At 34.8% G+C, this 16,920-nt stretch overlaps 2 protein-coding genes across 3 annotated transcripts; both read left to right on the top strand.

Moving 5' to 3' along the window:
- Window positions 306-2,649, top strand: LOC109946533 ((R)-mandelonitrile lyase 4). The gene is made up of 4 exons (XM_020554733.1): window positions 306-455; window positions 591-1,250; window positions 1,375-2,215; window positions 2,341-2,649. Exons 1-4 carry the CDS (start codon window positions 350-352, stop codon window positions 2,456-2,458), a joined length of 1,725 nt encoding a protein of 574 aa, XP_020410322.1. The 5' UTR covers window positions 306-349; the 3' UTR covers window positions 2,459-2,649.
- Window positions 4,533-16,686, top strand: LOC18792725 ((R)-mandelonitrile lyase 2). 2 transcript variants are annotated; one of them, XM_020555513.1, is made up of 7 exons: window positions 4,533-4,889; window positions 5,629-5,690; window positions 11,272-11,316; window positions 14,335-14,491; window positions 14,598-15,257; window positions 15,401-16,241; window positions 16,375-16,686. In XM_020555513.1, the coding sequence occupies exons 4-7, from the start codon at window positions 14,386-14,388 to the stop codon at window positions 16,496-16,498; spliced, it is 1,731 nt and encodes a 576-aa protein (XP_020411102.1). In that variant the 5' UTR covers window positions 4,533-4,889; window positions 5,629-5,690; window positions 11,272-11,316; window positions 14,335-14,385; the 3' UTR covers window positions 16,499-16,686. The 2 variants fall into 2 exon arrangements, with proteins under 2 accessions (XP_020411102.1, XP_007222368.1); XM_007222306.2 differs by lacking the exon at window positions 11,272-11,316.

The following is a 16,920-nucleotide window of genomic DNA, read 5'->3' as shown; positions in this document are numbered from 1 at the left end:
TATTTTTTATTTTGTTTTTTTTGTTGTGAATCATATGATGGTTTGCATTTGTTATTTTAGTTGAATTAAACTACTATATTTAACCCAAAAATAAAATATATGTGTATAATTTTATTTTTTTTCTTGTTACACTATGATTACATACAAGGGGAATCGTTTTGATTTCTGGCCAAGGGCCACCAAAAGTCAGGGTCGTCCCTGCCTCCATCTTTATTATTGTATCATAATTTTATCATGTCATTGTTGAAATAGTGATTTTTTAGCTGAACTTTACTTAGCCTTTTCCTCTATAAATTCCATAGAGGATAGCCTCTATGAAAGTGTGAAAGTGTGAAAGAAATTTTAAGAAATGGCGAAATCAACAATGTCCGCTGTAGTGTTGGTGTTGAATCTTTTGGTCCTTCATCTTCAATATTCAGAGGTTCACTCGCTTGTCAATACTTCTTCTGAGCATGGTAAGTTACTTCTTCTGAGAAAAGTGTCAGAAACGACCTCATTGACGCCTACAAGTAGATGCATGTGCTTTACACCATCGTTGCAACCAGTTGTTTATGTATACTTTTAAAAACTCTTCATCTCATATTTTGCAGATTTTAGCTATCTGAAGTTTGTGTACAACGCCGTTGATCTGGAGTTGGAAGGATCATATGACTACATTATAGTTGGTGGAGGAACCTCAGGGTGTCCATTGGCAGCAACCTTATCGGCAAACTACTCGGTGCTCGTTCTAGAAAGAGGCACTATTGCTACAGAATACCCGAACACGTTGACTGTAAATGGGTTTGCATACAATCTGCAGCAACAAGATGATGGAAAGACACCAGTCGAAAGGTTCGTGTCCGAAGATGGTATTGATAATGTAAGAAGCAGGATCCTCGGTGGCACGACCATAATCAATGCTGGCGTTTATGCCAGAGCTAACGAGTCATTCTATAATGATTCAGGAGTTGAATGGGACTTGGATCTGGTTAATGAGGCATATGAGTGGGTTGAGGACTCTATTGTGTACAAGCCAAGTAATCAATCTTGGCAATCTATTACAGGAACTGCATTCTTGGAGGCTGGTGTTCTTCCGGACAATGGATTTAGTTTGGTTCACCAAGCAGGAACTAGACTCACCGGCTCAACTTTTGACAATAACGGAACCAGACATGCATCTGATGAACTGCTTAATAAAGGAGACCCGGACAACTTGAAAGTTGCGGTTGAAGCAGCAGTGCAGAAGATCATCTTCCTTACCGAAGCATCAGGTATGTTGCCTCTGAGACAGCTGCTCCACTCCAAAGTAAATATTTAATCATTTTAAAACATTGATAGCACGAATACAATCTCATAAATTGTTTGTTCATAGTTATAAGTTATTCTTCAATGCAGGTGTGACAGCTGTAGGAGTCGTATATACTGATTCTAATGGAACGTCTCATCGTGCATTTGTAAGGGGTAAGGGGGAAGTTATATTGAGTGCAGGGGCACTTGGAACCCCTCAACTTCTACTACTTAGTGGTGTTGGCCCGGAGTCTTACCTAACATCTCTGAACATTTCAGTTGTTGCTTCCCATCCTTACGTCGGGCAAAATTTAAATGACAACCCTCGTAATTTCATTAACATTTTGCCCCCAAATCCTATAGAAGCTTCAACTGTAACCGTTCTAGGCATTAAAAGCGATTTCTACCAATGTTCTCTATCGAGCTTGCCATTTGATACTCCCCCTTTTAGTCTTTTCCCTACCACATCTTATCCCCTTCCAAATCAGACTTTCGCTCACATTGTTAGCAAAGTTCCTGGACCTTTATCTGCTGGTTATCTCACTCTGCAATCATCCTCTAATGTCAGCGTCGCACCAAATGTCAAATTCAACTACTATTCAGATCCGGTAGATCTTACTCATTGTGTTCGTGGCATGAAGAATGTTGGTGTTTTCTTAAGTACAGACGCATTAAAACCATATAAAGTTGAAGATTTGCCAGGTATAGACGGTTTTAATATTTTGGGAACACCGTTGCCAGAGAACCAAACCGATGATGCAGCTTTCGAAAAATTTTGCCGAGACACAGTAGCCTCATATTGGCATTACCATGGTGGAGCCATTGTTGGAAAAGTGATTGATGGTAATTTTCGTGTTATGGGGATCAATGCATTACGCGTTGTTGATGGCTCTACATTCCCTTCCACACCAGCAAGCCACCCCCAAGGCTTTTACCTGATGTTAGGCAGGTATGTGATACACACTTACTTGCAACCACTATAAATTCTGAATATTATTATTAGTTTGAATAGCTTTTTTGTAATGAACTCTATGCCATATTGCACATTCCTTTAAATTTTTGTTCCTTGGACAGGTATGTGGGCACTAAAATTGTGCAAGAGAGATCAGCTTCAGGGGAGGCTATTCAGACTTCAACATTCAAACCGAAACTTATGGATTCCCGGAAGTCAGCATTATCCTTTGCTTTTTAAACTTAGTTAATAAACCCGCGAATTAATTAAGGCTCAAGTGGGATTAGGGTTTCGCTGGCAACGGGGCGTAGGCTCTTTTCTATTCCCCGTGGCTAAGTGTTCCTCTTTATTTCTATTTAATAAATTCCCCTTGTAATGCTGAGATCATCTATAAATAAATAAAAGGAGAGCCTTGTGCTTTCTATTTACTATCCCTTGATTTTTATTTTTTTTATTTTTCCAGTAGCAATTAACCTATACAACCCTGCTCTAAATGCGCCCAGTCTTAGGCTTATGAACAATACGATACAAAAACAAACTAATTTACAGCTACTCTCACGGACATGAGTCACAGAGGGTTTTCCTCCTGTCAGCATCAATTCCATGGACGCGACGAAGTATCCCCGAGATTTCAACTTCAAAACCAGTTCAAAGTAGATGTTTTATGATATAATTGGAAAATACAAATATCTAAATCGTTCACTCATATTATGATACGTGAGCTATTATACCGCACTAATTTGAACAAAAATCTCAATTACAATAACCGGTTGAATAATACTTCCACACTAAAATAGAGTCATAACTTAATTCTGAATTATTTTTTTATTATACTTGTCAGTCCACGTTGAATGATAAAAGACGGAAAATTGTATTGAAATTTGCTATTTAAAGCAACTTTTACATCCCTTCTGCATGTGCATGCTTTTGTTTCTTTCTTCTTCTATAAATCACACCGTCCTTCATGGGATTGGAATTTTCCTACTAATCCATGTGTTAGAATATAATATTGTAGCAAAAATATATTGAAAAATGTTATTCTTGTAGTTAAGTGAAGATGTGAATGTGACTGAACAAGATTGATCTATGATGTGATTGCCACTAGATCTGACACGTGCATGCATGCATGTGTTTCGTTCAATATGTTTTCTGTGGTGAGATTTTGGTCACTTTCGTCCATGCAAGTGTTGATTGAGTGAAAAGAACAAAATGCTTTCTGACTTGTACGATACAACCAATTCGATTACTGAAGAAAATCTTGATAAGATCCAAGGACAACGCATGATAACAGTTCGGATTTTAATCTCTATTTGCATGTGCTGAACTTATTAGCAACGTGCAAGCAGTAACGTGTGTTAGATGGCCCAAAGAAAACAGTTCGGATTCTTATTTTTCTAAATACGGAATCATGAATTTTTCGACGGATGGATTAGCTACAATTTTTAACTAAAATAAAAGTGTATATTAAATTATATAAATTATATTAATTATTTATAGTTTTATTGACTAATTTCTAATAAGATTTAAAATAAAATAAATACATATTAAATACAACAAAAAAAATACATATTATCAAAATAAATATATGTTCAACAATATAATTAAAAATGTACTACTGAAGTTGCGCCTTATGAACCTTGAGATAATTGAAATCTTTTATTATTCCATATAAATCGATTTTGGTAGCCCAAAATACAAACTAGGATACTAGATACTTCCTTATAATTGAGGTCATATTTGAATACTTTATTATATGGAATCTAAAGCCATGCCAATTCCACGTAAATTGTTATCATTTCTCACTCTAAATCCACTATCTATAAGAATTAAGAAATACAAATTGTAAAAAGTATGGAATTAAATTAAGACTTTATTACATTAGAATACTTTATTCATATATATAGAATTCAACCAGACATTGAAAAAAAAAGCCAACAAGACCACAAAGTAGATGAGGGCCCAGCCACAAGTGGGGTGTGAGAATGGCATGTGATGGGCTACTGTTAGGTTTAATTTTTTCTTTTTTCAAGCTACTAATTTCTTTTTCTTTTTTAAAGCTACGTGGGCTACAGCCCAACGTAACCCTAGTTTTGATGAAAATCAAGAAATGGCGTGGCTAAATATTGGGCGTCAGATCCTTGACTGGTAATCTGATCGTGCGACTATCCTTGGGCCAGGTAAGGGACACGTGTCATGTTGAGTGTTGACCACTTGAGCCAGCTCAGCATAGGTGTCGTTGGAATAGGCTTGAAAGGACAGGTGTTGATATCTTCTTTCCCCATGTGTGTGTTGGTGATTCGAAAGAGAAAAAAACAGGGGGAAACAAGTTTCTGGAGTTTCTCTTCACGAGTTTCAGCCACTTTTCCTGACGCAAGGTCAGGGTCGTTTCGAATAGGACAAATATACACCAATCCTTTGAAGGATGAGGTTCCAGCTCAGCTCCTACTTCACGACTCTCTTTCCAGAAACCCATTCTCTCCCTTGTTTCTCCTTCAAAATTCTTTCCTTCAAAGTTCTCAGTTCAGCTCCTACAACATCCATACTTGGTGCTGGAATTCTAGTACAGTGTACACTGATTTAAGTGAGATTGTGTTGAAGTGGAAGAATCTACCTTGGGTTGGGTTGAACCTATAGAGAACTAAGAGTCATTTTGGGTTGAAGTGGAAGTTGGGTAAGTTTCTACTTTCAAGTTTGTGGCCTTGGTAGTTGGGTGTGTTGGATAATTCTGAGTTTGAAGAGGATAATAGTCATTTTATCTTGAATTTGGGACTGTTTTGGTGTTTAAAGCTTATCAGAACTGAATGTCAACGAATGAGATCTGCATTTATGCAGAAATCTGAGTATGTGTTCTGTTCCGGACAAAATGGCCTGGTTCGTATTTATGTTTTAAACTGGGGTTTTGATGTGTGAAAAATAGACATTTCGATGAGTATTTCAAAACTGATTTCATTCAAATTGGAATTAAATTAGATTTTTGACAAATTTTCGAAGTTGGAATTATTCTGCAGAAAACAGAAAACTCTGCAGCCTAGTCTGTTTTGGATTTCTGTCTTTGACTTGCTTCCTGAACTCGGAATTCAATGAAATTTTAGTATGTTGAAGTTTTGTATGTCTACATATGATCTGGAAATTTTCACACCGTTTTGAATCAAAATGGATTTTTAATGATTTTCCAAAGGCAAAGTGTTCCTGCCTAAATTGTTTAACAAAACTGAAGTTTCTGTTTTTAATTGAAGTCTTTAATTTCTTTAATAAGTCCAGAGCAGAACCACATGTTCAGAGACTCCTAAGAGCTGGAATTGTCCTAAGAAGTGGATATTTTGGTTTAACTAACCCAAGAAGTGAAAGTGGGTTTTAAATCAAAGTGATAATGTGAGTTGGAATTTGATGTTGATCCTTGTTGTTTATAGGGATTTCCGACTCTCCTGGAGCTCAACTGTGGTGTTTGGTTTTACGGTTGTGTAGACACCAGGTAGGGGTTCTTCACGCCTTGGTTAGAGGTTTTCCTGTGTTTATGCATGTAAATATTGATTCGTGAGAACTCTACATCGTTTTTGGTTGCTAGTATGCATGTTAGGGAAACGGATTTGATTTTTCTAGCATGCCTTTGTGATAATTGATACTTAATTTGTGACCTGTTATGTTGCACCAATACGGATACTGGTACGTTGATACAATACAATATGATATTCTGATACGGAAAATTAAAATAATATAAATATAAATAGGGTTATTCATTTTATTAGTCCCTGAACGTAGACTCGATTTGCATTTGAGCCCCTCAATTTTCAAAATCGTTTCTGTGGTCCTTCAAATTTAGTTTCGTTATGCTGTCAATTTTGTTAACTTTTTCTGTTAAATGCAGGGGTAAATGGTATTTTTGTATTATTTTTTAATTTCCAATTTCTGAATATTCCTTTTTACCCAAAAAATAAAATTTAAAAATCTTTTTCCCATCAGCAGTCAAACTAAAAATTAAAAATTAGTTCTTATTCCTAAAAAAAAATTTTAAAAAAATTATTAATTTTAAAAAATATTTTAATCAACATAAAATTTTAGAAAAATAAAAAAATTACCATTTTCCTCCTACATTTAACAAAAAAGTTAACAAAATTGACGGCAGTACTATTTTTCCAAACAAAACTAAAGTTGAAGGACTACGGGAAAGATTTTGAAAATTGGGGACTCAAATGCAAGTCGGATCTAAGTTCTGGGACTAATAAAACGAATAACTCATATAAATATTATAAATATATAAACTTATTGGATGTCGAAACGGTTTTCGATTTGTCTAATTTTTTGTGAGGATAATAACATTTTTGACATGTTTATGTATTTAGAATGGGATCGGACCAATTACTGCCCCAAGTTGATCTCATTCCTAGATTTGATGGTATTTAATTACGGATGTTAATATAGAACCTACATAATTTTTTATTCCTTATGTGTATGTAAACACATGAAGTAAGGAATTGGTTGCAACACCAATGAGTTAGCAAACACATAAAAAGAAGGAATTGAAATTATTCTGATAACCATTCCTGATAAGTCAATATATTCCTTTTGTTTACCTTTTAAGATGTTGGGTCTCTTCATCCATTGGCAATTAATTTTGGGTTGAATGTTCACATTCTAATATGGTATTAGAGTAGAGTATCCATGTGGTGAGTTCAACAATTCACATGCTCTCATGTCATTCAATATATGTTCAAGTTTTAAAATTAATAATTGATGTCACATATGAGGAGGGATATTGAAAGTGTGATCCCATATTGAGGAATTAAAGTATTGCATAATAATTTAAAACATCTCAGGCCTCTCCTCATTGCATTGCCAAGTAATTTTTTTGTTATATTATCACATTTACTGGATCACTGAAAGTTTGCTTATTAGTAATGCATGTTAGTCCAAGCCCTTCTATGTGCAACTCTAAAGCCGCAGTTATTGTAGCATCACCAAGCGCACCAGGAAGACCCTACATAACCCAAAAGAAAATACAAAATGATTAAGAAAGAAGGAAAACTTGATTGAACAATTTCTTTTGGAAGGCATATTATAAACACACAAATTTTGTGACAAATGAGACAAGAACATGTGTACAAATAATATTTATATTGACTGAATTTAGGATTACAATCTTTGTGGATATTCTTTACAAAAGAAAAATCCTTTAATTCGATCTCCCATATATAGGAATTTGAGATTTGTTATTGAGGGCTGTTAAAAATCCTTTGATTCAATCTCCTGTATAGGAATTTGAGATTTGGTATTGAGGGCCATCATGGCTTGATCTCGAGCACGTTAAGATCACAAGTAGTGTCATGTGGTGGATACTCTTTGACCTTAGTGGTGAAAGAAACGTATTTGTTGTGATTGATGATTTCACGAGCTTGATGAATTATTTGGTTAGAGATCTTTGTAGTTTTTCAAAGTGTTTGTAAGCAAAGTGTTGGGTCTTGGTTTGGAATCACCAATTTGAATCCCTTGATTTGTGAGATTTAATTATGATTTAATTTAATTTCAGTAAATTGATTTAAGTTAGCTCTTAATCAAATTCAAAATCTTTGATTTTAGGAAATTAACTCATGTTTAGGAAAATGACCAATTAAGGATAATTTATTCCTTTTTTGGTTGTAATTTCTTATGTATTGCGGTGTGATTTTGAAATGAGTTTTTTTTGTCAAATGATGGAAGAAATTTATTATAACCGAATTGGAATTTTTACATCACCAGCAAGAGTGTCAAACGCCCACTCAAGCCAAAGTTGATCCCATTTAAACTTCCCATCCATACGAGATACATGTGCTGCTACCAGATGAGCAGCTGCATTGCATCTACGATTAACAAAGTAAAAGATACATGGTTACAAACAAATGTTCCACCTCGTCGCCTCTCCATTGTTTCGTATCCGGGTCAATCAGGTCCTTCACATATGTCGGCATGTCAACATGGTGTGAGATGGTTCTGAAAGTATACGGAACTGGTAACCATGGATCCTCTTTCACTCGAATGCTGTCACCATTTCCTACCATCCATCTTAACCCCGCAACTAGAACACTGTGGCCTTGCAGAATACCCTTCCAACCCCAGGACGACCCACAAGCTGTTCCAGCTTGATGGGGATCGGGATCCAAACATAGGTCACCAACTACATACACGAGCACCGAAATCTAGGGCTAGTGCAAACTCACATATATCGTAGCAAATCCATGTCACAAATAAACTATTTTATTAATCATCAACATATACTCCCTAACAACTACTATATTAACCATATTTATATGCTTTACAAGACTTAGGCACTAAGGCTACTTGGTTCAAAAGTAAACTAATTAATTATAAAATCACACATAAATAATAAAAGATATCCTAAAACTACATAAATAAGAAAATAACAATATATCATGAAATAACTAATTAAATGGTAAATATATATATCTTGATCTACCCCTATGCTCTTGTATCACAGTTGATAGAAAGCTTCCTCCTATGTAGTACTTATCGTGAAGAAACCGTGCCAAGAGCTAATCGATGTGGAGAACTAATCGCCATCCAATCTTAGCTAGCATAGCGAGATTAAAACAGATTAAATCGCGAAAGGTTTTACGATGCGTCATCTTTTGCCATGCCACCCGATGGATTCCTTTGGTATCCTTTTGTCCTTTCCACCAGAAGTTTGTAATTTCCCGCTCTATTTCCTTGCATAGGCCAATGGGAGTTTGAAACAGGACATGGTGTAGGTAGGTATAGCCATGGCTACAGCTTTAATAAGCACTTCCTTCCAGGCTACAGATAAATATTGCTCTGCCCATCCTTGCAACCGTTGGGAAATCTTTACTCGTAAATTCTCAAATACTTTTTTCTTTGACTGCCCAAAATCAGCATTGATACCTAGGTATTTTCCAAATTCCTCCTTCCGTTTTATTTGTAAGATTATTTCCAGTTTTCTGCGTTATTGTTTTGGACAATTGTTTAATAACAAAGATTCTTTTCTCTCTGTTTATTTTTTTTCTTTTTTTTTTTCTTTTTTGTCTCCTTAACAAAGGGTTTAACTTAGTTTGTCAGCTTGTGCACATATATTTTCTGATGATTAAACAGGAACTTAGCCCATTACTTGGGGAAAGAGCAATGGGTGTGGAAGAAAAATGAACAATTAAATTAATAAAGGTGTCAGAGGACCTTAAACCTAATTTAAATTAATAAACCTCTCCAGTTAATAATTCTATTCAGTGGCCAGGCTTTTCCATCATCTAATGTAAACGCCAAAAGAATGGAGGGCAAACTTTCACATCGTAAACTATACTTAAGCCAGAAAATCCAACAAGTACACGTTAGACTTAATCAAAGATATATTATAATTTATATACATAACAAAATCAAACGAAAATAGACTTTTTCTTGATAACAGGATAAAAGGGTACACATTTTTAATTCATATGAACTAAACATCTCGAAAAATTCAATCCTCTCGAAATGCTCACTCCACCAGCACCATCTTTACCAAAGCACCCAACAAAAACATATGGGACGTCAACTGAGGAACATCCCATTTAAGTGTTGGATTTGGCAAAAATGTTAAGCTCAATAATTACTTCACTCACTATGGAGGAGGAGCATTTCTCTAAAAATACATTTTGCTAAATGCACCAACTAATATTCCCAAAATTATCTAGAAAACCCTAAACCCCTTTCAGTCCCGTTGCCGACAATCTCTCCTAGTGGGTATTCTGTAAAACTCAAAACATGGGCTAAGACCCCTCTGTAAGTCTTCAAATAGGCCTTAATATGCTCTAGCCTTAAAATGAGGTAGCCTCCCCTCCCCTTTCCCCTAAACTTTTGTTAAACCAAAAATTAAAAAATTAAAAAAAAATATAAATTATCATAGGTGTATGTGCAATTTAATCTTTAAGGTAAAATTTAGAGAAATTTTTTAATGTCCTCAGTAATATTTGTAAATTGCCAAAACTTGGTACAATAAGATAGTCTGACAGTTCACGAAAGCATATTGCTTCTTGAGATGTGGTAAATCGCCAAAATCCATAAATTGCTTGACAGTCCTACTGTCGAAGGCCACGCAGGGTTACTACTTGGAGTTTGATATTTTTCAATGTAAATATGTTTTCTTATTTATCATTTTTTATTCCCTTTGTGGAGATTATTTTGTTTGAGTACGAGTACAGGTACAGGTTTATGTCATTTGCTTGTTTTATCATCTACTGTGCATTTGGCAGTTGTTTCTAACAAAGTTTTTACAATCAGATTATTTTAGACGCTCTTGTTTTGTTTCCAGGGTTTAACTGAGGCAATTTATTTAGCATGCGACATAGTTAGATGTAGGTTGACAGTTGGTGTGTGCAGATTTTGATGCTTTTTCTCTTTTGATCTTGTTTTGTTTATTTGTTCCCCCTGACTGGATTCAAGGATGGCGTCTTTTAATTAACATTGCGCTATTGTTTCTTGATATTCACATTTGACTTATGGACGAATCTCATATGTATTATCTTCATGTTTATTTCGTTTTGAATAAATATTTTCTCCAACCAAAAAAAATAAAATTGGTATATGAACGTACACAACGTGTCAAAGAATATGTACATTTTAGTTTTACATACTACAAGTAAGGGAATTCGAACTCAGGTACAAAATGAGGAGCACATTTGCACTGTAAAAAAAATTCTTTACGTTATATATGTATATATTAATATTATAGGCATTGTATATATACTTTAGCGTGCTACATGTTGGCACAAAAGCGTGTGTGGTGGAATTGGTTTTCCAATGCATATCCCTTAATTGAAGGCCTGGGTTTGAGTTCCATTGAAGGCATTCTATTTGTGTTTTTTATTATTTTTGCATTATAACAACAAACTTTAAATAACTATATATCAATCTCTTTTGTTCTAGTATCAAAGTATTTTCTTCCACACAAAAAACTTCATGGCTTCTTCTTTCTCTTAAACTCTGATTTTCTAGTAAGTAATCATCATCATTCATCAATCTCTTTTGTTCTTTTTTCAATCCTTTGACAATTTTTGTTATTTTTTCAATTGCAGGAAATTCAAAACCAAAATCATGTAGTCATATTCATTCAAATGCAGGTATGTATCTAAATTTCAATCTATATATTACATGACTTATTTTATTAAATTATTATCATGTTGATGATTGGTTATATAAGAAAATATAGTTTTTAAAAATATTTATCTATTTCTTATTAGGGTTATCTTTCAGGTTATAGGGTTTTGGAATTTTTCTTTGTAATCTAAACATGCCACCTACTAGAAATTACGTTTCTAATATACAAAACGACTTAGAGAAAGAAAAATCGAAGAATTGACTCAATCTCAAAGAGGAGCTCTAGATAGATTCATTGTTAAAGAATCACATGCTACAATTGATGAAAATATTTTCCAATGAACAACAAGAAGGTGATGTTGAGGAATTGCAAGATACTGAAAATAATATGGATGAATGTGTGGATAATGTTGAGCATAATGAGAATGATGACAATGAAAATGTTGTTTTATGACATTAAGGAATGACAATTTTTATTTTATTTTATAGTATTTTCGTATTAGATTATGTAAGGCCCTAATTTAAGTTTGACACAAGATCCCCAAAATGTTACCATAAAATAAGATTAAGTAGTCCATTTGTTTCTTGGTTATGAATTTCTTTGTGACCTTATAAATTCGTATTTTTTGTTAGCCCAAAAAAACGTGTTCATACCCCATGAGGCTTATGAAAACAGACCTCCAAAACATTAAACATATGTGGAAGCAATATTGTTTTCATTTGTACTGTTGTGTTTGTCTGTCTCTCTAGTATTGTTTTTATTGAGAGTAGTCCCAAAAACGTAACCTCAACTCAAGCATCTCACTCACGAGTAATTTTGTATGTTCTTGGGATCACGTGGTTGGTATACCATGCAATACACATGAAATATGTGAATTTATTATGACATCTTGGAGATTTAGCTCAAAATGTAAAGACTGATTTGAATTCAAAATGAAGTTTTTTTTTTCTTTATTTTATTTTTTGTTGCTATTGAGGGTAATTTAAGATACTTCTAACAATGGAAAATGTGGGTTACACCCCTCTTGTGCTTAAGTTCGAACTGTGTGTGTGTAAATTAGATTAATTTAGAGTAATTTAGACTATCGTTAATATTTTTAAAAAAACTTCTAAGATTGTAATTAACCTCAAGATCGTTTCGTTGTATGAAACGTATCTTGCAGAGAACAAGAGAGATTTGTATTCAAACCTTCAAGCCTTATATTATTTGATATGAATGGCTCGCTTTACATACAATGAGACAAAATTTCGATATTTATATTCAACCCATGCAATAAGTAAAATGATAGAATACGAATTCTATCCGTTGGGAATATATTCTTCCACGACTCATTGCTCGTTCTTATCCTCATTATCGCTGTGTGTTGACTGCTCTCACAGCTTTGACATTTTATCGGATTGTGAATTTCTAATAGGTTGGAGCTAGAATTATAAAATTGAGGGCCCGAAATATAAATATTAGTTTGAAAACTACATACATATTCAAAATTCTTACATATTAAAGTTAAATAATTTTCAGTTTTTTATGTACTAATTTGTTGAGGGGGGCTATATATTTCAATTTGTGAAAATGTGAAAATGAAAATGGTCCAGAGATTGAAAAGTTGGAAAATCTTGCAAAAGTTTAAACGTTATTGGCAAGGACATATGTATGTAGAGGGCTGTATGGGCTACAACCCATACCAAAAAAAAAAAAAAAAATCATTATTAAATATCATGTAGTAGTCTTCTGTAAAAATAAATAAAAAATAAAAAATGTAGTCAAATAACCACAGCCCATCCCAAATTTGAAACCAGGTCACCCAATACCTACTGTACAACTCAACAGCACACTTGAGCAAGAATGCACGTGAGAAACATAGCAAAACTTTCCCCTCTTTTTTGTTTATTGTTAAGGTAATCTTCACTTAGTTACTAGGGATTTTGTTTTTGTTTCTGTTTTTTAAATCATAAATAAGTGTTTGGTGTTAACTCTTCTTGCCTCATTATGCCCCTAATTAGGTGTATCATTTTTTTGTTATAAATGAAATTCACTTGTGCCGTCAAGTCAAATATACAAGTTTAATTTTTCTTTACTTTTTTTTGCATATAATAGGAACACTTTAAATTCTGTTGTTGAAAATATTTTTATTTTGATATATGTGTTTTTTAGTTGCATTTGTTTTATGTTAAATCTTATTTGAAATTAGTTAATGTAGTTATGAACTAGCATGGTTAATTTATAGGATTTAATATATACATTTTCTTTTTAGAAAGACTAAAGAAACTATAATAAGTACCAAAAAAAAAAAAATCATTAGATTTTAAAGATAATAATTTTAATTAACTCACCCATTGTCCTGATTCCACCATTACATACACCTATTATAATGAATTGATAACAAAACATTGTGAAATCGGTACTTAGGTGACGAGGGATACACTTAAAAGATATTCAGCTAAGAACGTAACAAACTTCACACACTCTAGACCTTGATCAAATACTCTTATGACTAGTCAACTGTCAGATATGAATTATACCAAACAATAACATACACATAACACACCAAGACGTACCTGCAGGCCTAGAGAATTACTAGTGACAATCTAGGCACTCAAAAGGACCAGTCAATCTAGGCATCCCCTGTGCTAGCAACAACTACGGTGAAAGTGTGTGAAGACAGCATAATCAAGCAACCACCAAATAACAGATAATGATGACTAGTCAACCACAATTCATACAATGACTAGTCAACCACCAAGAATACAAACCTAGAAAAATTACAGAGATGCAATCAGAAATTGTTCACGAGACTGCATTAATTATAAAATTAGACTATGGATTATCGAATAATGCTGTTTGAATAGGATCGCGAGATTTGATTTCAAGACAAAAAAAAAATCCCTATAGGTGTACGTCTTGTTTATCATATATCAGACCTGTACTTTTCTTGATTGCCTCCATAATTGATCATTATTTTATCATCATTTAAACATGTGATTGTTGAAACCATTATTTTTTTAACTATACTCACTAAGTCTTACCTCTATAAATTCCATAGAAGGGAGAGCCTTGATGAAAGTGTGAAAGTGTTTTGATAATATTCAGAAACATGGTGAAATCAACAATGTCAGCTATACTAGTATCGGTGCTGCACCTTTTTGTTCTTCATCTTCAATATTCAGAGGTTCATTCGCTTGCCAATACCTCTGCTCATGGTAAACTACTTTTTTTCGTGATTCATAAAAAGAAAACAAAAAAGGCAAATAGAACAGATGCATGTGCTAAAGGTTTAACAACTCTTCCTCTCTTCGCATTTTGCAGATTTTAGCTACTTGGAATTTGTTTACGATGCCAATGACACAGAGTTGGAAGGAACATACGACTACATTATTGTTGGTGGAGGAACAGCAGGGTGTCCATTGGCAGCAACTTTGTCAGCAAACTACTCGGTGCTTGTTCTGGAAAGGGGCACTCTTCCTACAGAATATCCAAACCTGTTGACTTCAGACGGGTTTATATATAATCTGCAGCAAGAAGATGATGGACAGACACCAGTCGAAAGGTTCGTGTCTGGAGATGGTATTGACAATGTAAGAGGGAGGGTCCTCGGTGGCACGAGCATGATCAATGCCGGGGTCTACGTAAGAGCTAACACCTCGTTCTTTAATCAAACAGGGATTGAATGGGATATGGATCTGGTTAATAAGACATATGACTGGGTTGAAGACACTATTGTGTTCAAGCCGGATTTCCAATTTTGGCAAAATCTTACAGGAACTGCGTTCTTGGAGGTTGGTATTCTTCCAGACAATGGATTTAGTTTGGATCACATAGAAGGAACTAGACTCACCGGCTCAACTTTCGACAATAACGGAACCAGACATGCATCTGATGAACTGCTTAATAAAGGAGACCCAAACAACTTGAAAGTTGCAGTTCATGCCGCAGTAGAGAAGATCATCTTCTCTTCCAATTCATCAGGTATGCTACCAAAGTTAACGTTTTATTATTTTGAAACATTACCAGCAGGATAGTCATATCAAATACTGGATGTGCAAAAAATGTTTCCTATTTTCGTCCGAGTTGTTTGATAATAATGATATGCTCTTATATATCTAATACAGGTGTGACAGCTATAGGAGTAATATATACTGATTCGAACGGAACGACTCATCAGGCATTTGTACGTGTTGAGGGAGAAGTTATATTGAGTGCAGGGCCAATTGGGTCCCCTCAACTTCTACTACTTAGTGGTGTTGGCCCAGAGTCTTACCTAACATCTCTCAACATTTCAGTTGTTGCTTCCCATCCATACGTCGGGCAGTATATATATGACAATCCTCGTAATTTCATTAACATTTTGCCCCCAAATCCAATAGAACCCTCAACTGTAACCGTTCTAGGCATTACAAGCGACTTCTACCAATGTTCTCTATCAAGCTTGCCATTTTCTATTGCACCCTTTAGTTTTTTTCCTATTCCAACTTATCCCCTGCCAAATACGACTTTCGCTCACATTGTTAACAAAGTTCCGGGACCATTATCTCACGGTACTGTCACGCTGCAATCAACCTCTGATGTGAGAGTCGCTCCAAATGTCACATTCAACTACTATTCGAATTCAACTGACCTTGCTCATTGTGTTAGCGGCATGAAGAAGATTGGTGAATTCTTGAGCTCAGACGCATTAAAACCATATAAAGTGGAAGATTTGCCGGGCATAGAAGGTTTTGATATTTTGGGAATACCTTTGCCAGAGAACCAGACAGATGATGCAGCCTTCGAAACATTTTGCCAAGAGGCAGTAGCGTCATACTGGCATTACCACGGTGGATGCCTTGTCGGGGAGGTGCTTGATGATGATTTCCGTGTTACAGGGATCAACGCATTGCGTGTTGTTGATGGCTCCACCTTCCCTTCCACACCAGCGAGCCATCCACAGGGCTTCTATCTGATGTTAGGGAGGTATGTTATACACACTTACTTGCAACCACTAGAACTTGTCACTAATATATTTGGCTTGAATGTCTTGTTTTGTAATATTAATTCTACGCCATTCTGCTCGTTTTCATCAATTTCAATTTTGTACTTTGGGCAGGTACGTGGGCTCTAAAATTTTGCAAGAAAGATTAGCTTCAGAGGAGGCTCTTCATAAGTCAACAATCCAACCCAAAATCTTGGAGTCGCTTGAGTCAGCATTATCCTTTGCGTTTGATACTTAGTTGATAAACCCATGAGTTCTGACTCAAGTGGGATTAGGCTTAGGCCCTTTCTATCAACCATGGCTTGGTGTACCTCTTTATTTCATGTTTAATAAATTTTCCTTTGTGATGTCCTAGTTATCATTGTGTGGAACTTGTCCTTGCAAACCTAAAGCGTATATACTATCCGTTGATGTTCTTTTTTTTAATGTGGGTTATGGGATCAAACGACAACCAATTGATTAATAACTTGATCGAAATGCCCCTAGTCTTAGTCTTATGAAGCCGCTGTATTTCCAACACTACGCAGCATTTTTTTATTGTATATTTTTGGTAATAACAGGGATTAATTGTTTTCACAATAATTAAGCATTATGATATTGCTCGAGAATATAATAGCATGCTGCTCTGCTATCGCAACATTGAAACATATTTCTGCAAAG

The sequence above is a fragment of the Prunus persica genome, chromosome G1, assembly GCF_000346465.2.
Source record: "Prunus persica cultivar Lovell chromosome G1, Prunus_persica_NCBIv2, whole genome shotgun sequence".
Lineage (NCBI taxonomy): Eukaryota > Viridiplantae > Streptophyta > Magnoliopsida > Rosales > Rosaceae > Prunus > Prunus persica.
Note: the sequence above shows the minus strand (reverse complement) of the source record. Positions and strands in the feature narration are given on the sequence as shown.

Excerpts from the sequence above, each read along its gene's own strand:
- LOC18792725 (XM_007222306.2), top strand. The coding sequence starts at position 14,386 with ATGGTGAAATCAACAATGTCAGCTATACTAGTATCGGTGCTGCACCTT. Across the intron at positions 14,492-14,597 it reads TGCCAATACCTCTGCTCATG|ATTTTAGCTACTTGGAATTT; the intron begins GTAAACTACTTT and ends CGCATTTTGCAG. Across the intron at positions 15,258-15,400 it reads CTTCTCTTCCAATTCATCAG|GTGTGACAGCTATAGGAGTA; the intron begins GTATGCTACCAA and ends TATCTAATACAG.
- LOC109946533 (XM_020554733.1), top strand. The coding sequence starts at position 350 with ATGGCGAAATCAACAATGTCCGCTGTAGTGTTGGTGTTGAATCTTTTG. Across the intron at positions 1,251-1,374 it reads CTTCCTTACCGAAGCATCAG|GTGTGACAGCTGTAGGAGTC; the intron begins GTATGTTGCCTC and ends TCTTCAATGCAG. Across the intron at positions 2,216-2,340 it reads TTTTACCTGATGTTAGGCAG|GTATGTGGGCACTAAAATTG; the intron begins GTATGTGATACA and ends TTCCTTGGACAG.